Source organism: Peromyscus maniculatus, chromosome 12 (genome assembly GCF_049852395.1).
Source record: "Peromyscus maniculatus bairdii isolate BWxNUB_F1_BW_parent chromosome 12, HU_Pman_BW_mat_3.1, whole genome shotgun sequence".
Classification (NCBI taxonomy): domain Eukaryota; kingdom Metazoa; phylum Chordata; class Mammalia; order Rodentia; family Cricetidae; genus Peromyscus; species Peromyscus maniculatus.
Window position 1 is genome coordinate 33,133,657 of NC_134863.1, and position 22,832 is coordinate 33,156,488.

At 38.3% G+C, this 22,832-nt stretch overlaps 1 protein-coding gene across 1 annotated transcript in view; it reads right to left on the reverse strand.

Moving 5' to 3' along the window:
- Positions 1-264: 264 nt before the first annotated feature.
- Gap43 (growth associated protein 43) overlaps positions 265-22,832 on the reverse strand; it is a 94,893-nt gene continuing 72,325 nt past the window's right edge. The window contains exon 3 of the mRNA XM_006975751.3: positions 265-938. Within this exon, the coding sequence (XP_006975813.1) occupies positions 853-938 (86 nt within the window). The 3' untranslated portion in view covers positions 265-852. The remainder of the gene's footprint in view (positions 939-22,832) is intronic.

Genomic DNA, 22,832 nt, shown 5'->3' on the forward strand with positions numbered 1-22,832 from the left:
TTTTCACTACTGTGAGATGATGAGTGCCTGTTGCTTAAGTCACAGCAACTGTGGTTCTTTGTCACAGCACTCCTAGCAAGCTTTTGAGCTTTTGTGGTACCCAACTGTGTCAGCAGGATTGCAGCCATTGGTCCTGGCCGGCGCTTCCCTCCTCAGGACTGTTGGTGGCAGTGTAAGAGCTCAGGGAGAGGATGAACTGTGAGTCCAGTCTGTTGGAACAGAGCGACCAAAGGGATGTGGAAAAGAAACACAGAGACACCCAACTTGATTACTCTCATGATTTATTAATATTCAGATTGAAAAAGGAGCCTCACAGCCTCAAGTTACGCTAATTGGCACATTTGCTTTATTTATTTATTTTTAAAACAAACCGGGTTTTTGATTTTTTTTATCCTTTTTCTTCATTCCACCACATTGAAAATGAGGAAACAGAAGTGGTTTTGAATTCACTTAATATTTTGGACTCCTCAGAACGGAACATTGCACACGCACACACACTTGAAACAGAGAGAGAATAGAGAGGAAAGTGGACTCCCACAGGGCCACACGCACCAGATCAAAAAACTGGGGTACAGTGCAAGAATTTCCCAAGATGACTGCATCATCATTACCAAAAACTCGCATTAACAACACCAAGAAACAAAATGTTTAAGCCACACTGTTGGACTTGGGATCTTTCCTGCTTTTTTTTTTTTTTTAAATGTTTGCCACACAGAGAGGGGGCTAGTAGGTAGGAGAGGACAGGCTCACACGCGTGAGCGGGACAGGAGAGGAAACTTCAGAGTGGAGCAGAGAAAGGGCGGGAGCAACAGGGTTCAAGTGGGAGCAACATGGAAAGCCATTTCTTAAAGTTCAGGCATGTTCTTGGTCAGCCTCGGGGTCTTCTTTACCCTCATCCTGTCGGGCACTTTCCTTAGGTTTGGCTTCATCTACAGCTTCTGAGAAAGGAAACAAGATGGGGAGAGGGAGAGGAGGATTAGTTAGTATTCTGTCTCATGAATCGGTTCAATGGTACAATGCATCATTTTTTTCTTTTCAAGTCATTGCATAAGAGATTGCGGTAATGTGATGAGTAATATCCCAGTGATCCAATTTCCCAGACCAGAAACTTTTAATCTGGGAGGCTGCTCAGTAACACATAAGGAAGTGAAGGACAAATTGTCACTCTGTAGATATTACATTGTGTGTGTGTGTGTGTGTGTGTGTGTGTGTGTGTGTGTGTGTGTGTGTGTGTTATTTAAGTCAGAGGACTACTTGCAGGAAGGAGTCAGTTCTCTCCTCCCACTGTGTGGGTTCCTGGGATTGAATTCAGGTTTCTAGCTTGGTGATGAGCACCTTCACCCACTGACCCATATCTCCTGCCCATCACTGGTTTTTAACCTTTTAGCCTTATAGTTGAGGCACCCACAATAACCTGTTCTTCTGTTGCTTAGTGTCAGAATAATTCTGGCAGATAATTCATATGGCTCATTGAGCATTCATTCCAGTTTATATTACCATTTATCTCTAATAATGTGAAGTTTGGAAAATAAATTACATGAATTTTAACCCTCTATGGGAGCCAGAGGAGGCCACTAAAAACTGCAGTTTGATTAGGAAGAGGAAGATTCCCTTGGGAGGGTAGAGTTGGTTTTGTCCTTTGTGGCTTCCTTTTCCCAATACAGGGAGCACCAAAAAAGTACCTGGAATTATAACACCTATCTTATGACCACAAAGACACAATTTGTATAGTAAATATGGTGGAACACAAAGAAAATTCATCATTACGTGGAGTGTACCATACTTGAACACCTTTCTATCATCCTTCTCATCGAGGGAGCTAAACAACCAACCACTTTAAACCACTGTGATGGCTCACAGTCTCTTATAGCTAAGTGCATTCCAAGGGGATACACAGACCCATGAAGTGAGCATTGCTTTGCTTAACAAGGTAGATTCATCTTTATGAAGGTTAACTCCCCCAACTCCAAAGCTTTCCCTAGATAACTTCATCAACTGATTATGTGCTGTCAGACATTTTACTAATATGCCAGCCTGTCTCAATAGAATCCATTGTCCCTAAAATTACTTGGTGCCAATTAATGGCATATCTTATGGCCCATACCAAGACCACCCCTTAGTCCAGTGATTTTTCAGAGAGGCCTTATAGACTCAGCCATGGCTGTCATACAACTCTTCATGGCTATAATTTATGATAGTGGAAGGACACAAAACAAAATAAGTAATGGAGGGGAAGACTGCCTGGGGCAAAAATGGGGGAACAGACACAAGGAACTGTGAGTCTTCTCCCCGTGGAGTGTGAAGGATATGCTTAATCCTTCCAGCCGTGAATTGTGAGAACACATGTAAGACAGCATCTATTAGGGATGCCCACTCAAGCCTACAAGTTCAGATGTGCACTGGGAACTGGTCACATAAGCGCCCACTGCTTAGCATGAACTGAAGCCAGACTCTCAGAATGAAAACAGTTGTTCAACATAAAGTGCCCTGTTTGCACTCTGTTATCATTCTTATCAAATAGGGGCGTGTGAGAACTCTTCACAGGTGCCAGTCATGAGTCAATGTTATAAGCCAACTTAAGGATAAAAGCCCCAAGGTTACTGTGCTAGCATTTTTTCTCCACACTTTCTGGTGTTAAAGACACCTATGCCCTTTATAAATGTAGCTTTTATTATTGCTTTCCTCTCTTCATACCTACTTGCTGCCAGTTTTCCTTAGACAGTGGGATCTTATTAGCCTGGCAGATTTGTATTTAATGAGAAGGCAATGGGTAGGCATTGAAAACACTAAAGCAAGAAAAAAAAGTCTAACAGATTTGCTTTAAGGAGATTAAATGAGCAATGTTAAATAAAATGGATTGTTATTGGAAGGAGATGCTGAGGTTAGCAAAATGGACCCCACTTAGCAGGCCATTAGAAGAATTATAAAAATGTATGTGTCTTTCAAGTTTCTCACACATAGACTGGCATTCACTTATAGCTGGATATTTACATTTAAATAAGACCACCACTATCAGGCATACCTTTGGAAATCCTTCTTTGTAAATACATCTAAAAAATGTCCTTGAAAATGTACATGGTTTCTATAATCGAGCCATTCTTATCTGGTAAATAATGTAAGCAGCTATGAGCAATAATTTCATCTTATAATGCCTCACTTATACCTGAAGCTTTAAAGTCTTACAGGTTTTGTAGGACTCACAATTCAGGGTGAGTTACTTCTGCAACACAGTGGTTACTTAGAGTCTTCAACCAGATAGCTTTCCAAGTGACAACAATTGACTTTGAAAAAATTGTCTCAATTCATATATTTGGATAAAACAAACACAATCTTGTCAAAATAATATTGTGTGTGCCAGTATTCCTCAAAGATTATGAACTTTTGGTGTAATCCAGAAGAAAAGAGTGCAATGACTAAGGTGACCAAGGTCCTTGTGTAGCAATCTAGAATTCTTTTAGAGGATTCATGTGGAGCCTAGTACTGATCAAACCTTTGGATATTAAGAGTATGCCAAAAGTGGTTAATATCTCTATTGGCTCCACAAAACAATTTTAGAGCCCTTTTAAAACTACAGAAGCAGGATTCAAATGACCCAGCAGCAAATGGAAGGGTCAGTTATTGAAGCAGGAGAACACTTCACATCTCTCCTACTGAAATAAAACTTTGGGAACTACAATATATATGATTTGAAGGAAATTATGAAACTCAAGAGAAAAGAGGTTGCATGCTGGGTAAAATGAGAAGGATTTTGTGCTTGTGGAATATAAAGGAAAGAAATTCTAAGAGAATAAACAGAAGTCAAAGATTCCCATTGATTCTGGAAAGCAGAGATGCTTCTGTTCTTTGTTGGGATGGAACCAAGTTAAATCTTCTTCAGTTCTAACACTTTCTCCTGTCATTCTTTGCCTGGGCCTAGCACAAAGATGAACACTTGTAAAAAGTTGTTTATTATGATACAAAGTCATTGTTGACAGTTCTCTATGAAGGCAGCTTTGAGACTTACAAATTTTCCACTGATACTTCAAATTATCATATATATATATATATATATATATAATTGTTATTTACTTAAATGATGTGATATACATCTGCAGTATGGTAAATATTCTGTGTTGGGGAGACAGTGAAAACAATAATAAATACCCCATCCAAACTGAAATATTTCATCACATTTATTTAACACAAAGAAATATTTATAGCTATAGAGTGTGATCAACAAAGGGGATCTTTAACATAACAACTTAGATATAAACTCCTTAGGGGCAACAATATCTACTTTTGTTCTATTTTGAATCCCTAGTGTTGAGCACAAACAATACAGGAAAAGCCCTCAATGATTTTTGAGTGAAACAATGAATATGTATCTTCATTTCTTAGATAAGGAAATTGAAGTACATAAAGAGATGCCCCTTAAGTCATATGGTTTGCTGAGAGCTAAGCCAGGACTAAAGCTTAGGTCTTCCACTTGTTTTATATCAGCATAACAAGCTTGAGCTGCAGAGGTCAGAGCAATACCTGTTTTACCAACTGAAAACTGAGGTGGGTAAGGCTGAAAGCACTGGGCCATACCTTAAGCAAACAAAGAGCTGTGACATGCACAGAGAGCACTTGGTCAGAGGAAACCTGACCCATAAACTCCAAAATGGAAAGGATGACAAGCAGCCTCAGAGCCAACCAAGAAATGCCACAGTAGTTAAGAGCAGAGCCTGCCAAAAATCCACATACATAAACCTCAGCCTTCTGTTTAGTAAAGGAGAGTTTGCTTGCAACTCCCAGGATCTGTGTTGTTGATTCTGCATCTTCTCACCCCACTTCCTCTGGGAGCAGAGACAGCAGGACCACAGCTGCAGAGCCAGCAACAGAAAACTAGTAGCTAGAGTCTAGAAGTTTCTGCTTCCCTATAAAACTAAGGTTTTCTTTAAGGCTCCTGAATATAAATACCAGAAAATGACCATTGATGAGATTCAAATGAAATGTCAGTCATTTAGCTGAAACTTAATTCAGAGGAACATATACAATTAATTCTGTGTCTACCTTACTTTGCATAAAACATGAGTAACTTTTCTGTCTAAACATTGAGCAGAAAGGTCATTTTCATTTGAGATGATGAGCTGACTGCTTCAAGAAAGTAATATGTATCAAGTCAGGGTGTTCAGTGAAGTTTTGATAGGCCCCTAATAAATTATGCAAAATAAATAAATAAGAAAGGAAGGAAGGAGAAAGAAAGAAAAGAAGGAGGGAGGGAGGGAAGGAAGGAAGGAAGGAAGGAAGGAAGGAAGGAAGGAAGGAAGGAAGGAAGGAAGGAAGGAAGGGAGAAGAAAGAAAGGGAGGAAGAAAGAAAACCAGCTTGGAGGGAAGAAACACTGGAAAATGCCAGTCTCTTCATCTTTAACAACTACAAAGTGAGGCCAGCTAAGATGAAGAACCCACACTACTACTAAAGAAAACTATACATACAAATGAAAAAAAGCATAGTCCAATGTGGGGTTATACCTGTTCTAATATCTACTTTAATGGACACTAAATGCAGCCTGTGAAGAATTTTAAGACCAAGTGGAAGGGATTTTTTTTAGGATATCTGTGATTTAGAGTAGGTCCATTTGAACCTGTATGCAAGAAAGAAACGTCTCTGGTTGATTAACGGGTTTCATTGGCACCAATGCCAACCATAAACAAGTCTTACAGATAATAAATCACACTGGCCATGCAGTTGTAGATCTACAATTTTGTGTTTTCTTTAGTCTTGATGCCTGGAAGTAGCTGTAAATTATGGCATCCTGACCCTTTGTGTAAGGTATTTTGCTTAAACCAATATTTCTAAGATGTTGTTAACGCTCAGAACAGTTGTAAGCAGATTCATATTGCTTCATTTTCATCCTTGCAGCTACTCTAACAACCTTATGTTACATCTGGGAAATCTGAGGCAAAAGAGTAAATAATTTACATAAAGTTGTACACATGGATGGTAAGTGGCAGCTTACCTCAGCCTGTCATAGGGCCTGTTTAAGCCTTCCTCTTGATACCACATCCTCTGCTCTCCCCTTAGCCCAATCAGTATGGATGGACTCAGTGGGAACAATGACAGACACAAGTCCATTGTTATACAGTCTCAGTGTCAATAAAATCTAGAAGTTGGACTTGCTAAAAATGGCTCAAAATGGTAGGAAGAAGCCTCATTAGTGTTCAGTAATACAAAAGCTGGCTTTGGCACATTCTGGTGCTAATTATGTAATTTGCAAATGCTAGAGATGAGTTACTATGTAATCTTTGGTATTTTAAGCAAAAAAACAAAAACAAAAAACTTTGATCATGGTGGTGAGTGTGAAAGACATGAATGGCTGAGGTCAGCTGGTCACTTCAATAGCCACAGTCCAGTTAGCATAAATAACTACATTCCTCATGCACTCTCCCTCTGCAACAATTGTTACGTAAGAGGCCGAGAAAGCTGAAGGACTAAAGTCACATTTTCAGTGCCCAGTGACATCAAACAAGGGAGCAGAGGTAACAGGGCTCAGAGATGGCAGAGTGAGTCTGACATGGGATACTGAAGCAAAGAAGAAATCCTGTAAGATAAAGAGTAGAACACAATTTTCTTAGTCATTTAGCTCTGGGTGCTACTTTTAATGACGTTAAGCACAAAAAAAATTAATATTAATATTGATGTTTTGGTTAAGATGGTATAGGAAAAAGAATCATGGCCCTATGGTCTGGATGTTTGTATTCTTGCAAATTCATATGTGGAAATCTTGATCCCTGGTGTGAATAATAAGAGATGGAGTCTTTAGCCAATGATTAGACCATGAGGAGGGAGCACATGTGACTTGTCAGAAAGTTCTTTAAAAATGGGCCATTGAGCACTCACTGGTTCCTTCTGCTATGTGAAGACACAGTAAGGATGTTAGATCTTTAAGACCTCAGGCCCTCACTTGACAAAGCAATTTAATTGTAGACTTGACTTAAAATTTACCAGCTGCCAAAGGAGTAAGAAGTAAATTTTTGTTTCTGAAAAGCCACCCAATTTTTTTTATAAATCAGGCAAGCTAAAATACTCTGACAATATATACATATAAATGTGTATGTGTGTGTGTGTGTGGAGGGGTATCATGTAGCAGATGATGTGTCCCCAAGTTGGTTTTCATCACATCAAAATCAGCTCCCAAAATGTGGTCCCCTTATGAGGACTAGAAATGTGTTTTAGTGGCTTGCATTAAGAAAAAAAAAATTATGTGCTATAAGGTATGAGATTGAGAGACATGGTCTAATTTTTAAGAGTAAACAATTATATCCACAGGAGAAGCTTAAGGTAGGAACTTTAAAAAAAAAACATTTAATCTACTTTCTTTATGCAATAATCTAAGTCACATGAATGCCACCTAGTTATAAGAAGAATATTGAGACAACTAAGACAGATGATTTTAACATTTAACAAATAGTTGTAACTTGCATCAGCAGCATTTTAGGCTTTGCAAAATCTTGCTTTTCTAAGCCCAAAGACCTCTCGCAGGAAAAAAAAAAAGAGGTTTGCAGGAAGCCTCTTTTGATTTTATCATTTATTTATGTGTTAACTTAAAAAGAGAAAGCCAATATCATAGACAATAAAGTCATATATTATTCATGTGTCAAAGTTGAAAGACACTTCAAAATGACAGAAAGTGTGTTCATCCATTCATTAATGTATCTGATGAAAGAACTGAGCTACATACTATTCTATGAGTTAGGAGTAGACAGTGATTACAATGAAACACAAATCAAGAGTGTCTATCTTCTGGGACTGTATATGCTAGTAGTTTCTAGAATGAGGTGTTGCTCATTGGAGAAAGAGGTAAAGAAAAGAATAACAGAATTCACCATCATTTTCTTGAGCTACTTCTCTTGAACTTGCAAAGTTGAATGTTCTTGAACAATCTCATGCATTTAGAAAAATGGAAGACCTCCATAGTTTTTTCTACATTATGTGACCCATGACTACCATTCTCTCCCCACATCACTTTTTCCTGTGCTGGTTATTGAACACAGAGCCTTGTAAATGCTAAGCATGCTAAGCAAGTGCTCTATCACTGAGCTTAACTCAGTGACCCTTAACTCCATGACTATCATTCTTAAAAAAAAAAGATCAAAGTCAAAGAACAATAAATATGTAAAAATATTTCTGTGTCCATTTGCACAGTAGTCAAAAATGACAAAACTACAAAGGAGATTTGAGTGAACAATTTCACCGTGGTTCTTCAAGTTCTATATCGACCTGACTCTCCTATCCCTGCTGAAAGCGAATCTGGAAGGAGTTCTTGCCTTTGATGGTTTTCATTCATTTCCTCGAAAGGGTGAGAATAGTATGTCTGTGCCTTCCTTCTGTTGACGAGCAAACACCAAGACCATATGCAGCAGCGGCTGCTTGCGTGCCCATCCAGGCAGTCTGGTTTCAGTGCTGCTGGAGGGATGGCGGTGTTCCCAGCTGCCGTCGCCCACATGGAGCTCTAATGGCCCCGTTTCTTGGCTCTTCTCCAGGTCCCTCCACAACCCTACATTACTGAAATTAGGTTGAGTGGATTTCCGAGTAAAACATTACCTCTTGGGACCTGCCCAGCTCTCCCCAGCCTTGTCAACATTGATTAAATAGAATCTGCTATCATCCTGGGGCCATGCCCACAATTATTCTACCAATCACCACTGGGCTGGGGTGCACTTCCCTTTCCCGTTTTATTTTCATCTTTCTTGAATATTAAGTATCATCGTAACCTCAAAAGCTCAGAGGAAAGCAATAAGGAGTACTTAGTAGCTTACTCACATATGGCCCTTTTTGTGACTCACATGGTCTTTTTCTTGAGCTGTACACCAGATGTCAATCTGGAGCCTAAACTGGCTTTTGGTTGTCACTGGGACCCAAATTTTCCTTTGCCGTCACTTTGTTTCATATTTTAAATTATATTAAAATACTGAGCCTGTATACATAGTTTTTGATGTCAAGATAATGATTGAAATTACACCTTCACCCTTGTCCCTTGTTTTCTGAGCCTTTGAGAGAGAAAATAATCCATTATTCACTTACATTTTTCAAATAATAACAAATAATTTAATTAAGAAGAAATGTCAGAGGCAGCTGCCTTGGGGGTCTTAGTGATACCCAAAACACAACATCCACATGTTCTCTACTACCCTGCAAGTTTCAAAACTAAGCAACTCTACCATTTATCCTGACTCTTCCACCAACTAGTTGTACAAGCTCAGACAAATTACATTTCTTTTCTTTGCTTCAGTTTTCTAATCTAGAAACAAAAATATGGACAATTTGCCTGCCCTCCCCCTCACTGAAGATTGTGTGGTAGTTGTGAAAAGATATTTTATAATACTTCACAAAATGTGTAGTCTGTTGAATATTTAACCAACTAGGGGTTTAAGGTTTCTTTGACTTTAGTCTAACTTATGGATTCTGTAATTCTCATTCTGAGACAAAAAAAAAAAATCCCAAAGAAAGAAAAAAAAAACATTTTTTTCTCTTTACTTTTCTAGATAAAATGAGGCCCCCTCACAACACTTCTATATCTCTGGCTGAAAACGATATGCGTCTTGTGAAGAGGTATACACACAAAAGCAGACACTCGTAAAAGGAAGATTATTACCCAAGGGAAATCATTGCTATAGAAGCTAGTAGGGAATATAGGCTTTCTAGTCAGTGAAAGGAAAGCTGGTGTTTTTATTTGAAAGGAAAATAGACCCAAAGATTAAAGACAAGAGCCAAAGAAGAATTGGTCAACTTGTTTTAGAAACTTCTTAAACTGTATCTACACAGTTAGCCTACACAATCAGTAAAAATCAATATCCCATCTCCTCCTATTACTGACATGCAGAAAGAGCGACAATTAAAACTGACATGACTAGCCTAGTAGCTGTCAGTAATTTCTGGCATAAGATGCAACAAATATATAAAATTAAATGATTTTAATTGTATTTCACGCACGTGTGTGTGTGTGTGTGTGTGTGTGTGTGTGTGTGTAGACTTACCTATCTTTCTAAAATTTAAAGCTCCATTCTGACAAGACAGGTGAACATGTCAGAGACTTCTAAAAGCCTAAGTCCTGTCTTTGCTTTCTTAGCATTGCAGATCCTACTCAGTTTGCTATAAGCAGACTGCAAGTGATCACTGTAATATTGGCCCAGTTTGCCTTACCACCTTAAAATTTCTTTGTTTTTAAAAAATAACAGAATAACACACACACACACACACACACACACACACACACACACACACACACACTTCAATATTCTTTTGAGAATAAGTAAAACACATATCTAGTTTTGATTTTATAAATAGCTTGCCATAACAAAAGAAAAAAGAAAAAACCTTTCTCAGTGTTACCTTTTCCCTCATTTGCCATTCAAATATGCTCTTCATCTCTGGATCCTTACCTGTGCCTGTCAGGAGGTTATTGTACATTGTAACTGTGCTATTTGTGACCTGTGCAAAACTTACCTTACCAGGCCCTGACTCCCATCTCCCAGTTGCTGCAGGTTTGGTTGGCCACAACCCACACCTGCCTCCTTGACCTATCGATGCAAACTGGGAGTCACCTCCATCTCAGGTGCCAGAAGGGTCCTGTCTCTCTGGATCCCCTACTTTTGCGTTGTGGTGCATTCTCTGTTTCGGAGTTCTTTGAGGGATGAGACAAGACCACACTTCTCAACTTTCATCTTTGCCCATCTTCTTCAGCCCTGCTCTCTTCAATTATTAATTATTTCCTTAGAGGGTGCCACCAATACTTTAGTTACACAAAAATCCTGTACTCAGGCTCTGATCCAAAGCTATCCTTTTCACCAAGAATTGGTGTGATTGGAAGGCTGAGTAGCTGGTACTTTATTTAATGTATACAGAAAATACTCAAAGTTCTTTCATTTGAATTTATGCTCACCAGCTCTCATGACCTGGCCCAACTGTGTTTCCCATTTCTAAACTGCTCTAGGGAGAATTAATCACTCTTTCTTTCATGTGGAAACTGTAGTCCTTGTATTATATGCTGGTTTATGGTGTCTTTTTAGTCTTCCGCTGATCATAAGCTAAAGTCTTTTTCCCCCCACAGGGATATAGTTACACAAATTTATATTCCACAAAGGCAGGGTTTTTTTTAATGATTGCTTATGAATCTCAGTCTTTAAAACATGCCTTAAAAATAGTGTGCATCTGTATTGTCTCCAAGTCCTAGCATCATGCTTTATATCTATGTTCACAAAATACTGCAAATGATAAAAACATTTCAAATATGTTAAAATAAAAATCCACAAATGCTTTTTAAATACAAATAAAACTTCAATAACCTCAAACTGGGACCTATAATGAAACTACAACTTTCAAATTGGGGTTACAAAATGATTCCCAATAAACCAGAGTTCATGGCCATGGAAGACGTCCTCCATTTCCTTGCTAATTTTAATTTTTATAATTATTCATTTTACTAACAATTATTGAGATATGCAAGAAAGTTTCTAAAAGATAGATATTTTAAGCATAACTATTCTTAAATGGCCTAGAGCAGTGGTTATGGGATAATCCTTGAACCAGACTGCACTAATCCCCTGCTGTGAAATTTTACTATAGCTTTGGGTAACTTATTTAACCTCTTGTATCTTCATTTTCCTTATCTGTAATTGGCAGTAATGTTGGTACCTCTCTCACAGGGTTGTTATAAGAACTAAATGTGTTGATTTAAAGTCCTTCACAATGCACTTCATGTTTTAGTCATGTGCTTGCTCTGAAAGAGAACATTGTCCACTGTTTGCAATGTATTGTATTTAGGAACTTGGGATAAAACAACCCAATAATTACATTCCATGCTTTTTCATATTTTCATAAATGAGGAATAATAAATTTACAGACATGAAGACAACTGAAAATCAAATGAAGAAAATGAAACTAACAGAGTGTCACTTCCTGGCTCACAGGGATACCTAATAAAGGAGTTGTCTTCTCCCTCTACCTCACTACTGAATACTCACCCAATCTTGGAGAAACTTAGAAAAAGGAAAGAAATATCTGCCCTATTAGGCTTTTGCTTATAGGGTGAAAAAAATATACAGAGATAATTCTTTGAAAACAAAGCTTTAAAGTTGGGGCCAAGGTTCAGAAATTATCTCAAAGGCAAAGATAGATCACTGGCCAAAATGGCAGGGCAGCAAAATGAAAAGTCAGATGTTCAAGATCACATTGAAGGCTGCTGAGCAGAATTATACAAAAGTTAATGACATCTCTGCTGAAGCCTCAGCTCACCTACCAGGAAAACCTACCTACTTCCTACCTAAACTTCACACCGGTTGATTTCAAATGCAATAGCTTTATACTGGGACTTAGCTCTGTTTGTAGAAAACATGAGTACTCACATTGAATGAGCAGGATCCAAAGTGCCACTTGTTCCTAGCTGTGCAGTGAATCTAGCAGCCAATGGACAAGTTACATTGGGAATGATGATGTTTCTAGAGGTCAGGTTATCATAGACAATTTTAAGAAAAAAAATCCTTTATTCAGTCATATTAATAGAATTCTATACTTTAAGAATTCATTGTTTAAGCTTTAAAAATAATCACATCGAGTGAGATTTTCCAGCTCTATTATGAGAAAGATTTTTAATTTCTAGGAAGTCTTGTGGTCACCTGTGGTGGTGGTTGGGGCGGGGGGATGAGCTGAGGAAGGGATCCCCAGAGAGGACTTCCCTGATGTGACCATTCTTCTCACTCATGCATCATACTCCATGGTTTCTTTATCTTCCCAAGTACTAAATCCCACCAGAGTCTACACATAAACTGTCTGGCCAGGAAAGGAAGTGGCTGTCTTCTCAAATGACTTCCCAGGCCAAAAAAAAAGTCATACTTCCTTGGGAATTTTTATCAAACATGACAGAAATTGGCACTTCATTTTCTCCTCCTCAACCTGAAAAATATTTTCCTATAATTTCTCCCTGACACACTTTGGAGGAAGTTGCAACCAGAAAAAAAATATCAGATACCATTGCCTGCCCATCATTACAGATTGTTTCCTCAAACTGTGAGCCAAGTAAAGTCTACCTTCTTTCCAAAAACAACAAAAAGACAACCCCACAACAAACCACTCAGATGTGATGTATTTGGTATCATTTATTAGGCTTAATACCAAGAGAAAATTAATAGGATAAGCAATTTTATTTTTTATTGGCCTTTTTTTTTTTTTTTTTTTTTTTTTTTGGTTTTTCGAGACAGGGTTTCTCTGTGTAGCTTTGCGCCATTCCTGGGACTCACTTGGTAGCCCAGGCTGGCCTCGAACTCACAGAGATCCACTTGGCTCTGCCTCCCGAATGCTGGGATTAAAGGCATGTGCCACCACCGCCCGGCCAATTGGCCACTTTTTATCAATATACTCTCTTGTCTTCTTTTATCAGAATTGTTCTTCAATTGAATTATGTATGAGCTTTGTGTGGCATTTCAAAGGGTCACCCAAGAACTTATCTAGTGATTTGTTTGTTTGTTTGTTTTCCTTATATTTGAAATAGTAAGGATGTCTGAAAAGTAACAAGGAATCATACTATTAACTACCTACCTGAAAAACAAAAGCCCTATAATATAAGTAAGTCTGTGTGTGTGTGTGTGTGTGTGTGTGTGTGTGTGTGTGTGTGTGTGTATGTGTGTTTTCCCATCTGGGTCAACAATGTTCCCTCCAAGAGCCAAAGATTGTCTGTTATAACCAAACCCAACACCACACATGAAAAACAGCTTTTGAATCTTACCCAAGAGTGTCCCAAAACATGACAGGCTATAGGCCTTTGTTGACTCTCAGAGTGGAAGGTTAGTCCCTATTCCTGAAGACACTATGCACTTCAAAGGGGGGACCCAAAGGCCCTTGAGCTAGAACTGACTTGAAAGCCTCCTTCTGTGATTGGTGTCTTGTGTCTGACTTAGAGAAAATTAATGAGCTATCTTCCAGGTTGTAATGACTTTTGTTTAAAAGAGCCTGTATTGATCCACAATATTTTCAAATATATTGAGTCAACTAACATGGCTGACTACAAAGTTGATAATTTCAACATTCATCCTTAAAAGCAAAAACAAAAAACAAAAAACTAAAAACAAAACAAAACAGAAAAAAAAAAACCACCTCAGGGTTTTCTAAATCCTACAATCTGATATCAGATGTTATGATCTGGTTATCTGATTCCAGGGCTGACATTCAGAAATTAAAGCTGGGCATGACTCCAATTCTAGGAGAGTGACACCAATCTTGTTCCAGTTGCCTAGAAGCCTCTCCCGCTTGTGAACACCCATTGTCTGGGTGAGATGTAAACCCTTAAGTTGGGAGCATGGCACCCATGGATAGCAATCAGCGAGTTTCTTGCCATGACTTGCTGTGATTTGTTTGGGTAGAACTTGAGATTAGGCAGACAATTATTTATCCTTGTTGTGTAATTTTCCCTTATGGCTGTGTCTACACAGCACAAAGCAAACTAGAAACTTGGCAGTTGTCTTGCTAATTTTATCAATGCAAATGGCTGAACTACATAATTCAGGACAAAAAATCCTAAGTCTGTATATATTATCACAGACTTGGCTTGTGATGATTCATAAAATTACAGTAAATTGTTCATGTAATTAGTGAAAGCTGGGGGAGCCCTTTAAATGATCTCATCTCAGCCCCTCCTTCTCTAAGAGAGTAACAGAAGACAGAGGTTCTGTGCTTTCCCTAAAGTCACACAACAAATCAGAATTCCGGAATCCTTCCAGGAGACCATAGTGATCTTTGCCATCCTCGTGGACAAGTGCATTCTAATGCTGATTTTATTTTATACCTCTCCCTTGAAGTCCTAAATGTACTGTGTATCTACTCCCTCCATCTTCCTCTTCCTCCATTCCCATTTTCCTTTGTGACATACAAAGCAATTCAATATAAGTTAGTAAGAGCTATCAAAAGTAATCTTAGACTCTCTGGAGGCTCACAGAACCAGAACTGAGAATTACTGCTTTATAAAATTTCAATGTTGTGTTCAGATTGAAAGGAGATGAAGTGGAAATCCTACACAGAAAGGGCAAAAATTAGGGACCTCTAAATGCATTCATTAGGTTGAATAGTAACAACTGATTATGATACATTTTGTAAATTAAATAATAAATTACTGGATAGTCAGAGACCAGAAGTGGATGAAATTATTACAGATGCTGTCATAGCTATAAATCCATAAGAGATCATTTTTATGTTCTGCAAAGGAGGAAATAAAAGTGAATACCATTCCTCTATCAGCCACCCCCTCCAGACTCTGGTGGTAGCAGAACGTTAAAAAACCAACTGTGAAGGTTTAACCCAATTTTGAAGTTAATTTAAAAAACATTATTGTAACAAGCAAACCCCATAAAAGGCGTTTGTATTATAAGCTTACACGTGGGTAAATAGATGCAATCCCATCTCTTACTGGGACAATTCATTTTGTACTCATTGTACACTTTAGTTTCCTGGGGCTTGTCAAATTATGGTGCTGCCTTTGAGTAAAAGAATTGCTTTAGGAATCAATGGCATTCACTGGAACACAATCAAAACTGTATTGGAAAAGTAATATTAGTGTTTGTACTTTTTTTTTTTTTTTCACATTTTGGCCACAATCTCGAAGCTCTTCTCTTATATACAGTGACAGAATGTTATGGCTTTGGCTATTTGGGAACATTAGGAGAATAATCAGCAAAAGAATAGGGATTCCTGCTGTCTGAATCTTATCCAGGATAGAATCATAGACCCATTATTTAAATGTGCAATTTGAAGGCAGTGCCACTGAGTGTTTATGGTCTAGCCAAACGGCTTCATGTGGAAGGTAGAACAGTCTGAGTGCCACCAGCTACCCTCCTAATATCCCCATCAGAAAGACCAGGATCTGCTCACTCATTATTAGTGACCATAGTGAATAGAAACAAGAGGGCCAGTGTACAGTGGAAATCAACTGCAGAGTTCTCACAACCCTAGTGACATGTAGACGATATCCCTACCTAATATAACCCTCAACTGTAACTGGTGAGTTTTACCTTGTCATATTCTTGCTGAAAACCCTAAGTCAGGCCTAAAACCTGAATCTAAACTCTGTTCACCCAATAATATAAACACTGCCTACTTTTCCACCCTCATTATATTTCATGTGCTTCCTTATAGAGAATTTTTTTTGTGGCTCCTTCAAATTCTAGCTTTGCCTCTTCTGGAATCTTTGTATGGGACATCTCTCTATTATAAGATGATGTGCCTCATTTGAAAAGGCTTTCTCTAACCACCAAATCCAGAATATATCCTGCATCATCCACTGACCCTGTGACTCCATTTCTTCTGTTCCATTGATTGCAAGTTGTAGTTCTTTAATTTTTTTTAGCAGTTTTGTAGGTCTTGCACAAGGGGAAACAAGCATGTCTGTGTTGCTTATTATTCCATTCCAAGTTTCCATATTGTGCCAGACATGAAATATATACTCAATAAATGATGTTATAATTTAAAAAAATAATAAAGTGCAATTTGAAAATTCATCCTTTGAACTGGGCATGGTGGCTCATATCTGTAATCCTATAACTAGAGAAGCTAATGGAGAAGGACCACCATGAGTTGGAGACCAGCTTGGGTTACAGAGTTAGACTCTGTCAAAAGAAGAAAGAAAAAGAAAATAAAAAAAGAAGAAAGTCACCCCTCTCTGTTTCTCTACCCAATGTTTTTACTCTCCAATAAGGTCATTCTCTAGGACATATTATATATAGAAACTATCTCCTATCTCTTCCTTTTTTCAAGTTCTTCTTTAAAAATTATTTGAAATTGATCAGGGTATGCACCAACAGCACCTTAGTGTTAAAAGTGGTCTTAGAGACACTCCCACACCCCCAATCTGTTGCAGGTATCCACAGTGACACCTCCCGAGACAGACAGTCTCTAGTTCCAGAACTTTCAGTGTAAATTATCCTGATGTTCCATAAAAATCTACCACTGTAAGCTTTATGCAGCCTGTCTACTGGAATAACACAGAATAAATAAATTAAAAATCTCTCTTCTATCCAATGCCTTTCATAAAGTTTAGAGGTTACCTCTGTCTTGGTGACGTGCACTAACCTATTTATTCCTTTCATCTCCAAGCAATAAACCTCATGCAAGAAAAAAAGCTATTAACTGTGTATCTTCGCTTTACCTTTCCTTCCTTATTTTTCTATTTTGAATTCACCAAAACAAAACAGAACAATTACACTGTAGACCATAAACTTCAGTTACCCTTATTATCATGGTACCATTGTTCCAGACCTTTCTTTGAATGTTTGTTCTTTCTTTTGAGTAATAACCTTTATCTGAGATTTAGGATGGAGAAAACAGCAGTAGTTAAGAAACTCTCCCATTATTTTGCTTCCTGAGCAACCCCTATCCGTTTGTACTCCAGGAAGCGGCTTACCACAAAGAACCTCTTCATATAATTTGCTGTTCTCACAATCAAGATTCCCATAAGACTCTGGCATGCCACTCTTGTTTACCTGTAACAATGCCAAACATTGACCTTTCCCCCTGTGCCTAAACTACTGACAAGACCGGACCAGACATGGAACCCCCAAATCAGCATTCTTTGTCTATAACATGTTTAGGTGAGACTAGGTATTGTTTGTCCCTTTGAAATGAGCTGGACACATGGAAGACAAATCTTGCTCAGCTGAATGAAATTTCTCTTAGTTTAAAGCAACCCCAACTGTAAATTACCTCACCGATGATGACCAGTCTGTTCCTGCCTATAGCACTCTTAGAGAAAACCAAGATACTGTGATGCCAGCCATGGGATTCCAATTGCTATTACCTGCTAAAAAGTATCTCTTCTGTTATTGTCACATTTTGGTTTTGACTTCTTACACTACTAGTTTTCTTTCATATCTTTTATTAAGAATAGGCTATGGGTTTTATTTCTGCCCCTGTAGAATCAGACTTCCTTTCTTTGCCCCTAATATGATTATAACCCAAGAGTCAGCTTCACATCATTTTTGCAGACTGTTTCAAAGATTCATTTCTCTAATGGCCTGAATGTGAACCATTAAATGCATGCTATCACCTCTATAATATTTATTTTTATTTTTTATTTTTTTTTATTTATTTATTTATTTATTTATTTATTTATTTATTTATTTATTTATTTATTTATTTATTGTGGATATGTACAAGCATACATGCTCGCATGCCAAGGAATCTCGGGGGAGATCAGAGGACTAACTGAAGAAGTCCATTCTCTTCTTCCCCTATGTGAGTTCTGGGGACCTAATTCAGGTCATCAGGTTTGGTGGCAAGTGCCTTTATCTGCTGGGCCATCTCATCCGCTCAATCATTATATTCTTAATCTTTAAACAGTCTTGTAAGCACATTGCTTTTATCTCTGTATCACATTTGCCAAATTTTAGATTCTGCTGTCTAATATGTTTCCTTATACTTAACTTGCCTGCTAACTTCACTCCTGTATTTTAAACTATACTAAACATCACCTGGCCATTGTCTCTATAAATATAATCAGACTGGCCTTATCATCTCTCAGTGATCTAGGTTAAAATCCTCTTTCACTCTGTACCAACATCTCTTCATTCTCCTTTTTCTGGCACACCTCCATAACTGAGGCCATGAACATGAAATTAAAAAGTACTGACAAAGTTGATATAAAGGCATGTCACATTCAAAAGGAACAGAGATCAACCACACAGCTACTCTTTGGCCATGAACCCAGGTGATGGGTGGAAGATAGTAAATGAACTATCTAAAGTCCATGGTTATGGAAATAGTCCCACAGTCAGTAAATAAGCAGTGGAGATTGCTGGAACACAGTAATTAGGAGGAGGCCAGCTCAGAGACATCAGAGCTAAATTATAGAAATCTATCAGTAAGCACAGAGACTCTCTAATCATGTGCTTAAGAACAATAGTATTTCTGGCTCTGTGAGTATGGATGACAATAAGTCTGGGTTTGAGTCTCAAATCAGCTGAAATTTTAAAAAGAGATAAATGATGTAGGGTCTGACGTAATGCAAACTAACCAAAAGCATAGTTAGTAGAAGAGCTTCCAAACTATTGGTTGGCACAAGTTGATTCAATAGTGGGATAATTGTGAGAAGGGTTCTTTCAACAACCTTAACCTAGGAGTAAGAACATTCCAATGCCAAGGACAGAACTCAGTCTGAAAGACGTTTGCCACCTTTACTGGTGAGGCTTCCGTAGACACATGGCAAGACATCCAGCTGTCACTGCAGAAGGTGGTGGAGAAAACACTAGCACCTGAACTAATGTAATTACATCGTAATATGCCTTTCTACTCTCAAGTAGCTAAAACAGCTCGCTTAAAGCTGATAGATGATAACATGAAAGAGAAAAGAGATGACTATATCCCAACTAAACTAATTCTTTGAAACTTTAGAACCTAAACTTGGGGCATAATTAGCCTTCAGAGCTAAATGAAAATATACTGAATTTGAAAACGATAATTTTGCTATAACAGGTTCAGATGCAGCTGTCTGTCTGAGCCACACAGCTTAAGTATTGCTGCCAACTCCCACCTAAAGAGTACAGGAAGAAGCTCTCAAACTACACTGCCCTGAGTTGTTGAGATAAAAATGGAAAAGTTATAAAGAAAAAAAAACAATTTAGTGAATTGTTTCGTTTTACTCTCTCTCTCTCTCTCTCTCTCTCTCTCTCTCTCTCTCTCTCTCTCTCTCTGTGTGTGTGTGTGTGTGTGTGTGTGAGAGAGAGAGAGAGAGAGAGAGAGAGAGACAGACAGACAGACAGACAGACAGACACCATGTTTCACAGTGTGCATGTGAAGTCACAGGATAGCCTCGGGTGTCAATTCTTGCCTTCCACTTGGTTTGAGACTGGGTCTCTCATTATCTGCCAGTGCATAAACCAAACTATCATGCAAATTGCTGAAGAGTCTGTTGATTCTGCATTTCATCTACCATAGGAGCTCAAATATTGCAAAAACAAACTTCTATGTCTGGCTTGATTCTGGAAATCTGACCTCAGGTGTTCAGTTTCCTTTTATCCACTGAGTCATTTCCCCAGCCCTAATTCTGTTTTTCTCCATTAGGTTTTCGAAGGTAGTCTCTGAATTTAGTGAGGTATAGTTTAAAAAATAATGTACAATAAAAAGCACATAAAAATAATCACATGTATGAGAAAAAAACTTCTTATTTAAGGGAACAGAAATTCTATGGGACATCAACACTTTCTATCCAAAGACTGCCAGGAGCTTATGTGTAGCTAAATGTAGCTGGGTTTATTGACAGGTTGTAACCATGAAAGCACACACCACACCAGAGGGAAACATGAGACATCTCAGAAGAATCAGAAATGATTTATTTGAGTTTGTGTTTGGTGTACTGGAGATGAATTGGGAAACAGAATACACTGTGCATTGAGATAATGTCATGGATGGGTAATTTTATGACTGGGTACCTCAACAAATATCATCTAGAAAAACTTAATTGTTTATATAGCCAGACTAAGGATATGGATGGCCATTTTGTAGTTTGGGCAATGTTTATACTTAGATTATGTTCATATATGATCCTAGCTGTCTTACATAAAGTGCCTTTGCCTAATTTTTGTGCTCTGTAAAATGTTTATATACACAGGAGAACTCTAAAAAAGACTTATAAGAACCAGACTAGACCCTGGTTCTTAAGGACAGATTTTCTCTTCCTCAAGAGAAATAAAGAAGATTTCAACTTGACTTTTATTGATATGAGGTGTCACTTAAAGTCCTTTCTTATATTTCCCTATAATACCAAAGACATGCAATTCCCCTGAGCCACATAGAAAGAGAAATTATATTGATCACCTGCTGCCCGTGAAAAATTCTGTTTTACCCCAGTGTATTAGCTGAAGCCTTACCCTGAAAATGCTTTTATTGGCTTTTAAAGATGCTTATGACTCCTAGTGGACTAGTGGCACTGTTTTCTAATTTAAAATATTTTAATTAAATAAAATCTTTCGTGAGAAAAAAAAGAGCAGGCGCGATCAGAGTCTGTCAACTCGGTTGTCCTTTTACTGAACTGATATGACAAGATAGTACGTTTGGGTTTCTCACCCGCTCTCTCTTCCCCCTCCTTCCCTTAATGGTCTGTCAAAAGGAAACATCATCCAGTGTTGGCACTAATGCTTGTTGTAAATAAAAGGGAAATGGGAGGAAAGAGGAGGAGGGAATAGAGGAGGGGGTGTGTTAGAATCTAGATTTGCAGTTCAATTGCAAAGCTTCTATCTTAGTGTCTAGACACCAGCTGCCTGGTTGCCATGGGAACCCACTAACTTTGGCTGATGGGCTGAGTAGCAATGATTCTCTGTAGATCTGGTGGGAGCTTGGTGGTGGTGGGAGACAGAGAGGTTGAGATAGATGGCACAGAGGGTGTTGGAATAACATGGCACACAATAAGACAAAACAAAAGTGTTTTGTGAAAGGGTAGCATTAACCCTGTTACAGTTTCTCTCAAACACCTTATTCATGGTGATAAGCTATAAATCTACTGTACTCAGCAGGTTTCAGGACACAGGTTGCTAGAGATGAATAGCTGAGCCAGAATGATTATATTCCCATTAACCTCCTGCCAGTGCCAAAGTACTTCTTCAGTGAGCCAATGCTTCGCACAGTAAACAGACTCAATGGAGAATCATCAGCTCAAGCCTTGAGAGTAGGAAATCCCCAAGAATGGCCACCACATTTCCAAGTACTCACCAGTAAATGTTAATTACAACTCTCTTATCCCTTCTCCCCACCTTTGTGCTTTTCCCACTTACCCATTTAAAATATAGGGGTGGGTCAGCAGTTTCAGTAAAAGGGGGTGATGGTGGCTATGTTAAAAATTGAGTAAGGAATGATATTTCTACCAGTTTAGGTCAAAATCATTAAGCACACAACTGTATTTTGTTCTCTTATTTGCATACAGTCTCCCATCATTGGAATTCTCAGTCCACCAATTCTGGAGCTTTATGGTCGATTCCTGACATTCTGATGCTTTCTAACCACAACTTCCTTTTGGATTTGATTTTCTTCTGATTGCACTGACACTCTCACCCCTACATCTCCCATCACACAATGTGTTCCTAATTCACGTCCTAGCTACATTCCTTCATTTCACTTTCTAAATGCAACAGCACCTAAACCTTTTCCACAGTCCTTTTTCATCAAAGTTCATGCACAGTCACACATACTAGGTTTATTGTTGGCCTTGGTGTTCAGCCATTTTGCAGGTACCGTTCCAAACTACAGTCAAAGGGAAAAGGAAAAGCTACTGAGTTTACAGGCATTTTTGGATCGCAACTGTTTTTCAAATGAACAGTGCTGATAGTTGACATGGAACTTAATCCTTAGATTATGACCAATCTTATGGTTTGAACTTGAAACATCCTCCTAGGCTCACATCTTGAATAGTTGTTTCCCAGCTAGTAATACTATTTTAGGAGACTAAAAAATCTTGAGGAGGTGGAGCCTTCCTTGTTTTGACTGTTAGAGAGGAGCTGGTCTGTAGTGCCTGTTCTGCTCTCTCTGTTTACTAGTCCACATGGTATGAATAGCCTAGGCCACATGCTCCTGTTGCTATGAATGGGGCCGCCCTGCTGTACTTTCTGTGTCGTTACAGAATTGTGAACCCAAACCATTCTTACAGTGACTAAGACATCACTTGAAACTGAAAGAGTGGCTTGTATGCATATGTGTGCATGTATGTGCACACACGGGTGTGTGCATGCTTACAAATTGCTATATGTGTGATTCCATGTTTCTTTAATTCAAATGTGTATATTCCATATATTTTCATATAGTGGACCCATTAAAGAAATATTTAAATCATATTGAGCTATAATCA